General features: G+C 35.5%; 1 protein-coding gene across 2 annotated transcripts in view; it reads right to left on the minus strand.

The window, feature by feature from the left end:
* The window catches only part of LOC118267509 (fasciculation and elongation protein zeta-2), a 35,399-nt gene that overhangs the window by 2,902 nt on the left and 18,251 nt on the right, over positions 1-14,246 (minus strand). For both annotated transcript variants that reach the window (XM_050694037.1, XM_050694038.1), the window contains 4 exons: positions 6,696-6,804; positions 5,842-5,973; positions 5,266-5,386; positions 893-1,149 (listed from right to left, as the gene is read on the minus strand). In XM_050694037.1, the coding sequence (XP_050549994.1) occupies positions 893-1,149; positions 5,266-5,386; positions 5,842-5,973; positions 6,696-6,804 (619 nt within the window). The remainder of the gene's footprint in view (positions 1-892; positions 1,150-5,265; positions 5,387-5,841; positions 5,974-6,695; positions 6,805-14,246) is intronic.

The raw sequence follows: 14,246 nt of genomic DNA on the forward strand, positions 1-14,246 counted from the left end.
CATTACACAAACACCTTAGAACAAGACATTACCAAGATAAATTGAACTCTAAATCAACTGCTATAAGGTTGAAAAATGACTGTGTATTCTGATATTTACGCCCGAATACTGAAATGCTATTCAATTTTAAGTTGTACTTAAATATCGTGCTATCTCTGTCATTTTATAAAGAATTGGTAGCGACAGAACTAGTCTTGAGAACGTCCTAAAATTGTGTAGCGTTTGAGTATTTGTACATTAGAGCCTTTATTTTTTTTCCATTGCCGTTTGACCACTATCTCGCCTGGTGTTAATTACTGCCTATAAGCGACCCATTCAGGCTTCAAAGACACCCTCTGGTAAACACAGTCATTAAAATAAACAAAGATAAATAAATAAATAAATAATTGATTGGTCGCAGATAGTTATTATAATAGGTAGCAGTCACAGTAGACAGCATCGACCAACTATCCGTAACAAGGGACTTTCACCGTACATTTACTATTGAAACTTTTATTATTATAAGATTTCTAATAGGTTAGACTGGTAAGTTACGAGCTAATGAAATCGGTATAGTGCAGCTCTTACTATGTATATAGAGTGTTTTAAACGAATGGAAGTTTCTAGTCTTGGTCGATACTCTAGATCTAATTTAAATAGCAATAGATACTGTTATAAGTTGTAGAAAGTAAAAAAGTCTAATATTTTGTCTGAAATAGTTGGTCAGAGATTGAAACTATCAGTGTCATGCTGCTCAGTGGCGTATTAATGACGAAACCTAGATGATGGAACCAGGCGTGTTAGACTTTTTTGACTCGTGCTTTTCGAGCCGGAGCCCCGATAACCCGCTAGGTAGTCCGCATCTCCGGATGGAGATAGGCTGGGCCAGTATAAAATATTATAGTCCCCTTACCTTAGACTCAGTATGGCCACCGCTCAGATTGGGCGACCGTGGAGGCTGTGGCCTCTTCTTCTTCTCAATGTGGTACTGTCGCCTCTTGTTCTGGACAGCCAGCAGCAGAGATATGAAGGTGTTCTTCAGCTCCTTCTCATATTCCAGTTCATCACGGAGAGCCAGTTCAGCGATGAGAGTCTCCGAGAACTCGCGGATTAAGACTTCCAACTCCATGAATATTTCATTCAGTTGAGCAAGCGAGTATGTGCGCAGCTCTGAAATGTTAAATAGACTAGTTATTACCATGATCAAATTAAAAGACAAATGCCCCTAATTATGTATCATCTAAATGTACACATGAATGCAATAAATAATTTGAGTTTGATCTTTGTAAAGCACTAATATGTTTCGACAGTTTTAGCTTTTACATCTCAGTACGAGTTTGTTTTACGTTTAACGAGATCGAAACAAGACCGCGTTTGGCGCTGTGATTGGTAGTTTCTTTCACGCCGGCCAATCAGAGCGCCGAACGCGCTCTTGTTTCGTTTTCGTTCAACGTAAAGCAAACTCGTACGTAGTTCTGAAATAGGTAAGTCGTTTTGAAGACTCTCGCTACATAAAGCTATAGGGAATAATTGAACGGTGGTCACGCACAATCTTAATGAGTAACTTAGTAGGTATTCATTAAATAAGTAATACGCTTATGTAATGTTCATTAAGCCTTCGATTTTATATTGCAATAAATACAGTTCATTTTTACATTGCATAATAAGTAGACTTTTAAGGCGTGTATTGAATTCATTACTTAATTATATCAAAACATTTTCACCATTGAGACAGATAAATATGTATAGGTGTAATTTCCAACAGGTTTTACACGTTGATATAACCGTCTACTACATGGACAGAATTCATTAAAATGTAGTAGATAGCTACTAGTAGCAGTGTAAAGTTTACTTCTAACTTTCAAACTGGGTTTAGATTCAGTTCACGAGTAATCCATATCTGTTGTTTTTTTACAAGATTTATAAGACATAGGTACTAATGTTTACTACCGAACACTTAACATTAATCACATGTTTTAAAACTTATTTAAATTAAACTGTGATCCATTTTATAGATAAGATAGTCGTTTATTTATATTTCAAAAATAAACGTTTTAGATCTACACGTGGGAGGCTGAGAAAATAAAGTGATGCGCCAAATTAATCGCAAGCGCAGGGGTGAACGCACTCGAGCGAAAGAATCGGCCATTGCGCTGCGGGCATCAGCAGAGCGTACTCGATTGTACGCCCATATCGAATGACGACAATTGAGAGCTTTATTGATCAATTTATGATTTACTTTCACACTGAAATTACACATAAATTGCTTTACGGCTGCAGACCGTCTGAGTTAAATATTTGAATATTTAAATTAAAAACTGCAACTGTATCCGATACAGTGTTCTGTTATATGTACTTTCTTTAACAGCGGCGACTCTCACGTTGTTGAGATGTTTTCTTAAAATATTGATGCAGTTCATTTTGGATGCGGAATTAACTCTGGGGCCTCGGTTACGGAAATCAATATCATGTTGTTATTAATAACGCAAGTAGTTGATGGATCGCAAACGCACAAACGTAAACATAAGGATCGTCTTATAATGGCTTATATAGGCTGTTGACAAACGAAGCGAATGATGTTTATGGTCGGTGCCACCAACGTTATGTCATCTAGTTACATAATTCTCGTCTTTGTCGAATGATTCTCACGCTTCGAATTCAGTTCCAGAGAAGCATGAATTCAGCAATTACTATTATTGTGACAAAAAGTAACAAATTGCTGCAAAATCAATTATGTCATTGGGTACAGCAAAACATGGCACGCAGTCGACGCAGATCTCCATTAAGGGTAATAAGTACCAAACCGGATTGGTTCTCATGAGCTAGCGGCTAGATTTTAGTGAGATCGTTCAGTCAACGGCTATTCATTTAAAAATCCTGTTCGATGACATGCGTAGGTAGTGTAGTGATAATAAAACTTGATTGATTTGATTTTTAACGCGTTTAGGCGAATTTTTGACTTTGTGCCAAATATAATTTTTGGATCGTCTTAAAAACCAAGAGCTTTTTTGAGGGGGGAAAGCCATGCAAAGACTTCTTCCGCCCTGGGCGAGACGAAAGGGAGTGTCAGACTCTTACTGACTAAAAAACACCTAATTCCTACTCTTGCTTTTCGAACCGAAGCCTCGGTAACCCGTTAAGCAGTCCGCACCATGGTCGGCATCAGCCCTACTGGGCCACATCTGTGGTAGTCTGATGGCTCGTTGAGTCGCACGCGAAAATTAAGACTAAGTTACTATTTAACATGTAAAAAGCTACGAATTTAACCTTACATGTGGGGCATTTACATGTCATCTAAATTATAATAGATCTGTCATAACAGCCATTGCAAACTGCAATCAACCTGAATATATTGTAGAACGAAACTATTTCTGGTTATTAATTAGAGTTAAACCGAAGTGACGGAGTTGATGAGCCTATATTTATATAAATGACATCGTCGCATTTAACGTCGGGAGCAGACGTCGACGTGGTAGGTAGTTAGTTACATGAATCATACATGGGATGTTTACGTTTAATTAACAATATTTGCTCCGACCTTCGTACATTTTTAAATTATTTGCTTTGTACAAGTACAAGTTTACTACTCGCTAGTTAAAATAGTATATACCTAGGCAAACAGTTGGTTGTTTGTAAAACATTAGATAGAATAGCTGACTTTTTTTTATTTATTTTATGCCCGTCTTGTAGATTTTTTTAAAACATTAGTCACGTATTTTTGTGTTCTTATGTAAACAAATACATTCGAAGATATTACATTGATTTGAAAAACCGCCTGACGTCACCTCTAGCTACGTTTTATACGCAAATGACGTATTGGCTTCCACTCCTAAACTTTGATTCGTTTTATCTCAAAATTGTTATTTTAAATGACACAATAAAAAAATGTGTCTATTATTTTTTCATTATCTAACTGACCGACTAAATAAAATACATTTTTAATTGTCATACCTCGTCATCATCCCTATTTTGATAAGCATTTGACCGCGATCGAGCGGTCGAAGAAGGAACATGCCTGGCTAGAAACAGCTTATTCACTATGGCCTTGAAGACATCCAACGGTCGTGAAACACGCGAGTAGGTAGGATTTAATGCATATTAAAATTTTGATACAATAATGTCACTCACTCATTTAGGAGTGCTGGACTTATTTTGACGAAATATGGTGCTTTATAATCTGTCTTAGGTATTCATACTTTTTACCACAGTAAAATGAAAGAAGCAGCAATGAGAGAGTAGAAATAGACTAGTAATAATACTTGACTAGTGAAATCTCATGAATGTGCAAATCTTGATTCATGTTATACAAATGCTAAATTTGCGTTTTCGAGGAACGCTTGATTGTTTTGGAGGAACTTTCGATTGTTTTCGAGTATTGCTCCATTGCTTTCGAGGAAAGCTTGATTGTTTTCGAGTAATGCTCGATTGTTTTCGAATATTGCTCGATTGTTTTCGAGGAAAGCACGATTATTTTCGAGGACCGCTCGATTGCTTTCGAGGATCGCTCTTTTGTAGGTCTCTCTGTGTATCTTTGCGATATACAGGATAAGTTTACCTACAAACGTTTACACAATACACATTCCTCTCTCCGAATAGACGGGAAACGAAAACAATTTTACTGTTTACATTTTACATAGCAGTGTTTGGAATAAAATACAATTGCTAGGTAGATTTGAATCCGCACGAGTGCAATGTCTTATTTTAAAAACATAGGCCTTTCTACTAGCGTATTCTGAATTGCGGGCACAGTTGGCGCGGTTCACATCCACAAATTATTGTTCCGAGTCTAGTTGTCGTGTGTATGTGAAATTGTATGTTTGTAAACGCACCCACGACACAGGATAAAATCCTAGTGTGGGACAAAGTTTAGAAAAAAACTGAATCTCAAACATTTATTAAAAGTATGAAAACTTCAAATGATTCCTGAGCGGGGTCAGGGAAGACTCTCACTGACTTAAAACAGCCCTGTTCTAACTCCAGCCAGTGCTCTAAATCTAGGGCCACATTAAGTCTAGTAGTCTAGTAGGCTAGTCCTGTCCGCAACCCCGGTAGGAAATAATCTACACAATAATAACCATTCGTAATTATATGTACTATCATAATCACAACATAGTACTTTTTAACAGACATAATTACAGCGCTCAAACGAACAAAATCCTCAGTAAAATTTGTATCAATGTTGATTTCAACAAAACACAAACATAATATTATCGTTATTTAAATACCCAGCTACTTCAGTCGCCTGCAATTATAAAGCAAATACAGCAGTGATGCAATGGTACTCACTATCTTCATAGAGCGGCGAGCTGAGTACCTCCTTCCCTTTCTCCAGAGCTTCGTTGTACTCGATGATGTCACCTTCTGATGATGGAGTGTCTTGCATCATGTCGTCTATTTCCTGGATCACCTGAGTATGAAAAATGTATGTTTTAATTTAGTTTCTCACTCAGTCAATTCTTATGAATTTTACAATCATACTTATAAATGGCTTTGTTTGTTTGAACGGACTTTGATGAAATTTCGTGTAAAGATAGGGGTATTAGTTGACTTGGGTGATAGGATACTTGTTGAAGCCGCCGGCAGAAGCTAATAATGTCCAAAGACTGTTACTGTTTTGTACAACTAATACTAACTTGTATTGTAATCTCATAATCTGAATTTTGGAAAACCCACCCATTAGTGTAGCTACTACAGTAATGGGAGGCTACAGTTTTTTACATGTCAAAAGTTTAGACTATCTAGTTATCTACCAATCAGTGAATCCATCATTAAATTGTTTGACATCGTTGACAACATTTGATCATCAATACAAATACCTACAAAAACTTTGGCTTCTGTAAAGCATCATGAAGTATTGCTTACCTCATCAGCAGTCTTGACAGGGCACTCGTGGTCCTGGTGAAGCCCGCCCAGGATGAGAGCGTGCATGTCCAGGTCTGAGGCTACAGCCTCATCCTCCGAGCTGTGGATCTCGTCGTCAGGAGTCATTGAACTCTGGACAACGACAATTTTGAGTTATTAGAACAAATAAAGGCTGCAAGTGATTTGCAAGGATGGAAAATACTCGAATCTCTCCAGGTATATCAATCAAAGGTATTCATACAGTCTTTGCAGAGAGAGCAAAAAGAGTGGACATGTAATTAACTAATACGCCGATGTAAAGATGCACGTTCTATATGATTTATCAGACTATAATTAAAATCACCAGAGCTTGAGAGCGACTCACGCTGTTATTATAAAATCACAATAGTTAATAACTTTCCGTCAATTAACATTTAATCGCAAAATCTGTTTTCGCGAATAAGTTTCAAACAAAAATAATAAAGCACTAACAACGGGTTTGGTGTGAAATTTCGCGCGAGTAACATTTTTCACAGAATTATTTAAACCTCATCAAAAAACTGGAACATCCATTGCAGTTTGATGAGCATTGCATTATAATAATACGGCAAGGCATTGAATTCGTTTTCCCACGAAACAATGGATAGCATTAAATAAGATGTTTTTCGTCGGTTGGCATCGTATAACATTGCAGAAAATGAAACAAGAGAAGTGAAATTAAGTACCTATTCACGTTTTATTTCTTTGTTTAATTGGCGTAAGTAAGTAAAAAATACTTTTGGCATTGGAAAATACGGCATGTTAGTTTCACACTGTTACTTTTGACGACTCTGGAATGTATCTGAGGTACCTACGTATCTGTTCTAAATTCTTACCTTTTTGTCATTAAGATTCAAGGTAGGGATATGCATCTTCCTGGAGAACGACTTAGTCCAGTCAATCGGAAGAATGTTTCCGAAGTTTCCCGTGATCGTCCACCACATTCTGGAAAAAAAGAAAAGAAATTAAAGTAAAGCCAAAGAAACGTTATAAATCTTCAAAGATTTTTTGGGTACTTAACGCTCGTAAACCAATCGTAAAATATAATGTCAAGTCGATAAGACCACGCTCAATGGAACTCCATTAAAGTTAGTACATAATGATATCATCTAGAGACAGCGTGATTTATGAAAAAGTTTGGGTGCTTGTTGCAAGATTAAAAACGTCTTTGGAACTTCGTATTCTCTAGAATTAGATACGCTTATAAACTAAAGAAGATGAAGCCATGTATTATAATTAAACCGTAAAAGCGTTTATAGTTGTCGCTTCATTACTGCAAGATGAAATGGAATTCTCGTGTGAAGGTTTAGTGTCTTTGTTTAGTCAAGTTATATCAGAGTACGTAACAGAGTGGAGCGAATAGGTCTTAAGTCGCTAAAAATAATACTTATATGAAGTGTAGAACGTATGGAGGTTAACTCAATATTTAAATGACATTTTTGCTGGAGCCCCGAATCTAAAAACGTCGATAAGCTTGCACTTTGCACTCTAAAAGTGATAAGGAAGACTTGCTTATACTGTGAGAATGTTTATGAAAGGTCATAAACTTGATTTCGTGAACCTGTTAATTCACAGACATCCTGAGTTCCCGACGCCGACACTGGGAAGAGCTCAATTGCCTCACTACCCAATTATTCGTCAGCAAGGTCGTTGTAACCTCGCCGAGCCGATGTTTTATCATTTACAACTTTGGTTTTATAGTTCAATTTCTTTTGGTTAGAACTCAATTTGTAATCACGATTCTCTTTGATCATTTTCATGGATGGTAGGAGTTAAATGTTGATTGAAGAATTTTTGAAACTTGAAAGCTGCGCATTTGTTTGTAAATAGTGAAATGATAATGGAGTTTTCAATGCGATCGGTTATTTTGAGAGTAATTGAATCACATCGAGGTTTCTCTTAGTTAATAATCGAAAATATATCAAGAGTGGTTACCTAAACGATTGGAAAAATATCTGAGATGTAATGCCAATTACACTTGAAGTGCTGTGTCATTAATTGTACCTATGTTTGATTCAATTTAGATTACTGGTCTGATATTGGCCGAGGATAATACTCATACGAACACCTAGCCTCGCCCGTGAGTCAGCCGGAGGCATAAATTGGCGCTAATTTGAGATCTCGCGGCACGCCATCGTTCAATTGAGGAATGTGTCACTTCATATTATGTATAAGTACTGCATCTGATCAGAACTTTGTACACACACAAGATTTTCTGGTTAGTACCATTGCTACCGAAGGCCAATCTTACAAACTTTGAACCAAAGTAGACAGACAAACAACAGCATGACGAAATAGAAGATATTTTTAGGAGTATTACCTACCAATATTCATCTAGATTTTTTTTAGATGCACCTGACAATAAAAATCGAAAACAACTTATATTTTATGTTTCGCAACTCTACATGACTATGAATGAATATACAAATTGAAATAAACAAAGCAATAATGTTTAACACCCACTCAGCAATGTAATAAAAACGCATAAAAAACTAGTTGCTATTCTTGGCTTCGCACCAGATGGGTTTAGCTTCACATAGAGAGCCTAGATATGACCTATAAACGAGATAGATATTTTAGGATATACAATAACGACGTCTTCATGACAATGAGTCGATGGACGAAGCAGATATTGATTTAAATGGTCCCAAATGGTTGGACAAAAGTGAGATTTAAGCATCATACATTCGTCTGACTAAAGAAGTGGAAACATATGGGCTGGATAATAGCGGCGATAACAAGGTTAACGGTCTAATGTTATAATAGTAGTGTCAAAGTGTACTCCTATTGTTTCTTTGGGCTTATCTTAGGTTACTTTATTTGGCAATCTCACCTAGACCGACATCTGTCATGTGACATGTCTTTGTTAAATGTAGCAACTTCTACATCTGGTATCGTAACAAATCAATTGCTTACTAAACGTTTTACTATAATAAATATTCTTGCTTCGTTGCCTTATTCGATACCGAGCCCATCTATAATCTCATCTCGTACAAAGAGAAATGCGTACACAGCAATGTACTGGGAACATTACTTTTTGTTTCTCACAATAGGTACCATTATGTCAGCAGATTTGAGGTTTTTGTTGTCTGCTTAAATTGCGGAGGCGTATTCGGTTATAACAACGTCAAATAATATCACTATCATAAGGTCTGCTGCGGTCGTTAGCATTGCGTCAGTTCTTCAAACCATATGGCCATCTGCGTTAATTGAAACGATACCCGACGATGACATTTTGCATGTTTGATCATTGTCACGTGTAGCAACCATAACACATTCTTTTGGTTAACATCGGAATGACATTTACAGAACCGTTATTCAAATAGATTACAGCATGCTTGCATCAAGACAAAACATTCGTTATGTAAATATTTAGTCTGTAAGTGCAATCGTTGCTTCTTCGGTATGTTTCGTCTCAAGTTTTTATGGTCTTAATAGTGAAAGGATTATTCGAAGTTATTGTTTATTTATTGGCATATTGCTTGTATCTAATCGTTTCCGAATGACCAGTGTTTAAATTACAAATTCAATATCGTTTATTTTATTGCAGACATTACAATATTATTAAACCAAGTTCTGAGCTTATTTTACATTTAAATAGCTCGTAAAATCAGTTTTTAGTTTTGTTTTATAGCTTGTTACAACTTACATTACATGGAACAGAAATAAAATAGATAACAATATGGTGACATGGATGGTCTACGACGTAAACCTGCGTTAACCAGAACCAACCACATTGCACGTTGCGTTACTAATTCCACGGTTTGGGATGACTAAGAATCCTTTGCACATTTTTCCATACTTGGTTTAATATGTATACGACTCTACGTAGGTAGGTACTGAAGTCCAACAACTGTGACTCACAGCTGGGTCTAGCGTAGGCGCACGCATACAATTTAGGTCTTACAACCTGTCAAAAAAGTCTGCCATGCGTGTGAGGTCGCTGGATCAAAAATGGCCGCGGTCCACTGGCCCGAACGGTTTCACCATACCTCTTATTATGGTGTGTACCGTTAAGCCAAGTTTACCTTTTATATTAGCAAATATGATTTGAATACGACTTCGCTATTGTACGTAGGAATTACTTGGTTTGTTAACTGTACTTTCATCTGAACTGGGTAAGTGCTGCCGATGAAAGGAAAGAGATTATGTTGGGAACTTCTAATGCACCTATTAAGATATCATGAATGATGCAGCAAAATTAGTAAAAGTAACGTTGATTATAAAATTTGACTTAAGCACCTTTAAATAAACTTTAGTAAAATATTGATTGAAGCAAAATGGTTTCTAATAAATAGTTACGATAGTCCACGTTTCAAGTGCCAAAATACTAGATTGCCAAACTGTTATAGCCAAAGAAATCATAAACGGATCATAAAGTTACCGAAATCAAGCGTCGGATTACAGCCATTAGACTTATACCCATTAAATTCTTCATAGCTATTAGGTAGGTACACTCACACGTCACTACCCACCCAAGGACGTTTCAATTATATTTAATTGGTTACATAAGACGTGTAGGTAAGTAAAAATTTGTTCAACGACCTGAAGAAAAATACGTTTATTGATTTGCATCTCGATACATTTAAAAAGCCTCGTCATATGGGACGTCGAATATAATAACTTAGAATTGTTCATAATTCAGCTCATTGCAATGATAATAACATGTCATTGAGAATCGAGGTTCTCAATTTACATCGGTTTATTTGAGCACTACTAAACAAATCATGACTGACGAGAGACGACTCACGATGACGTTGGCTTTGCGGTCGGAGTTTCATTGCGTAGGGGAAATATGGTTACAGTTAGGCAAAATAATACATATTACCAAAAGGCGTAATTTTAATGTACCAGACAACCTTCGTTAGGTTTGGATTGGACACGATTTTTAACCTAGAATAGTACTTTAATAATGAGTCTACCTAATATAGCGTACATAAAGAGTTACAACACCTATAGTTACATTACACTTTACAAATAGGGCAAGTTTGTCCTTATAGAACCAGTATTTAATTACTAAAAAGCTTATCAAGTTAGTAATCGGTGTGTAGGCTGAATCAAACATGACCTCACATCCATAGAAGGCTAGTCTAGGTAAGACGTTAAAAAATGGCGCCCAGAGTTATTTACGATGTGAAAAAGACAACAATAGATGACTTTGTTATGCGCTTTATAAAATAAAATTTAACTAATGTCTGTTAATGTGCAAGTTAACAGTAAAATATACAACTGTATTTAGTTGATTGAGGTAATTGAATTGCTATAATGACCGTGTGAAGTGTTTTGCTATGTTTCGGATTATGGGCAGTAACGGCTTTCCATATACCTATGTGTGAAAGGTCCACTTTGGAGTGAGGTCGGTAGATAGTAATTGTCTGCACACGATTTAAGAATATAGTGTAAGATTCTTTAAAATATCATATACTTGTAAACAAATTGCTACTAAGTTTTAAAAGTACACTTGTCAGAGCGTTCTTATCGTCAAGAAAGATATCTACAAGACCTTTGCATGTAAGGTACAGTTGAGAATGTTGATAAATATTCGTAATGGCGGGTTAGTCCGTGGTGACCTGCATCTATAGTTATTGCATTATTTACAACATTCTTTCTTTACACATACACTGTTACTTATGTATAGTCTTATCACAATACGCGTTGCGTTGAAAGATTATTTATTTATTAATACGTTATTTCCTTCTGTGACGAATACAATTTAACGGGAAAAATGTTATAGATATTTAAGGAAAAATATTTCGTTTCATCGTGCTCTGGGAAAAACGTAGGTACAAGTTATAGTCATACACATAGTAAAGAATAAAACTATCAATACAAGAATCATGGTTAATGTAGTGTATTCCTTCATTATTTATTAATTAAGGTTTCACTAATTAATATTCTACAAGCAATCCTTTAGTCAATGTTGACACCGTAATTATTCAGCCCTTCGAAACCAAGCAACCGATTAATCGATGTGTCAATATAATATCGATTTCTCGGAATCTGCTTTCTTATTTTACAAGCCAATCGAGCATGAACCAATGATTATGGTGTGGTGTTTACGAACTGTGACCGTGCGTGTAGATATCAGAAGCCAGTGAAGATATATTTTGTCATATAAAGTCCCTCAAGTTTTTTAGATTAAAAAAATAAATAAAACGGATAGGAAATGCCGGCCTCATCTAGCTATCTATCTATTTGAAATATTGACGTGTAAAAGTGTTATTTTATAACCTATTTACAGAAATAAATATCATTTATCATTTATTTATAAACAAATGTACCTATAGCTTCAGGGTACAACGTGCGTGCGTCTTATTACTGTATAACGGTATAACTAGGTATTTAGTATTTACTTTACTAGGTAATAAATTAGATATGAAGGCCATGACAAAATTATTTTCGTTTTGGTACTTTTGAGTGCACAGTCATTAGTATTTGACCAGTACAAATATTGTCACAAATTACTAAAGAGCAGAAAAATTGTTCTCATTACAAATACCTAGTTATAGTAAACTAGTTTGGAATAAAAAGTATAATAATCTGTTTGTTCCGACAAGAAAGAATTATTTGGTTTCTTGTCATGCGATCAGTGCATTTTCATAGAAGGTTTTGTTTAGTAGGTAAACAAATTGTAAATCAATCAACTACTTATTTCGGATTTATTACACTTCCTTACGATGATAAGTATCGTGAAATATAAAGTTCAGTCAACCGATTTATCGGTATGTCTATTAAAAAGCAGGTTCTGTACATAAATGTTAAAAGAAAATGTATCCATGTCTACCTCGTGCAGTACTCCCATTAATTTTGTATGTATGCCATATCATTTGCATACATAATCGAAGCAGTGAAGGTGATTATGTCCGAGGAATTAATAACAATTAGTACTCAGCTTCTGTTTCATAGTCAGCTGATAGCGTAGGTATATTTTTAGCTCCTATATTGTTCACTAATTATAGATACAGACAAGAATTTTAAACGCAGTTGTTTTTAAGTTAAAAGAAATACTATGAAATTGTATAAAATGCATGATTGTATGAAAGAATAAAGTATCTACTTAACTCGGTTTAAAATTCAGATAAGCAGGTTCATAAGAGGAAAGATACTCAACAAAAAATGCTCCAGCCTATGTTTGATTGCTTCGACGCTAAGGCTGCATCGCTTCCAAGAAATCCTGCGCAACTGGATTTTGGTTCACGGATTCCTTACTGACCAAGAAAGGGCAGGCGGCTAACACAAAGTGTTTACCCATGTAATCTTACTTTTATAAGCCTTTGAGAATGTGGTTCTTTAGTGTAGACGCTACGATCGAAGTTTATACGTAAATTTCGTGAAACTTTCTTTCCTCTTGATTAAAATTCCACATCACAATGATAATGGATTTCTCCGTATACACATTTAGCATCGTCAATTGTTTTGGTAAAATTTCTTTCACCGAATTCAGCCTTATTCATTGTTCGACATTTTATAAAACTGTGACTAATTAATTACATACACATATGAATATCAAAACAGCATTCGCAGTCATCCGGAGAGATAAGAGTGAACGAGGTTAAGTTCACAGTTCCATTCTACATATTATCAACAGCATGTCATAGGCCATGCTCATTGGAAAATACAAGTTGTTAGGCATCACAGTCACTACTGCACAAGCAATGAGGAAGTAAATTAAAATAAATTACCTAATTATTTTTAAAAATCCCACATTCAGCGTATCAAACTATAAAACTGCGTTGAAATTATATTTGGTAGGCACATCACATTAAAAATAAACTCCGTTACTATGTTTGTTCATACAGTCATGTGGTTGTGAGAATCAACAGCTATTTCCAATAGAAAATGATTAAAAACTGATTGGAGTTGAGTGATTGACATTGAGGGCAGCTTGATCGATGTACACAATGAGAGACTCACGTTCGAGATTCCAGTAATTGTGATGAATCGAATAAAGGTTCCGATATGACAGACTCATTAAACAAACTCTCTTCAATCATCATTAGATTAATTGTTAGTAAACAAACTTATCGTTTACGGATAAACTATGAACAATAAACAACGTAAGAGTTTAGATGACATTTTTACGCCTACACGGGAAACGTTTTCAATACAATTATATTTTATGAATAGCTATAGCGGCTTTATTACAAAAGCACTGTTGATATTATGAAGTAATAAATAACCCATTGTCAACAGAAGTCTCCCCAGAGGCTATATTTCATCGTTGAATACCTTCCTGACCTTTTATAATGTCGTAACCTTTACCATTTTCTAATTATTATCAGAAAATCCGTTAGTGGTTAACATGTTTGTGATATTTTTTTTATGGAACAAGCCAATAAAGTGAGGTTATAATTGTCTTAAATTGTATATATTGAATTAATTAGCTA

This window comes from Spodoptera frugiperda, chromosome 6, assembly GCF_023101765.2.
Source record: "Spodoptera frugiperda isolate SF20-4 chromosome 6, AGI-APGP_CSIRO_Sfru_2.0, whole genome shotgun sequence".
NCBI lineage: Eukaryota > Metazoa > Arthropoda > Insecta > Lepidoptera > Noctuidae > Spodoptera > Spodoptera frugiperda.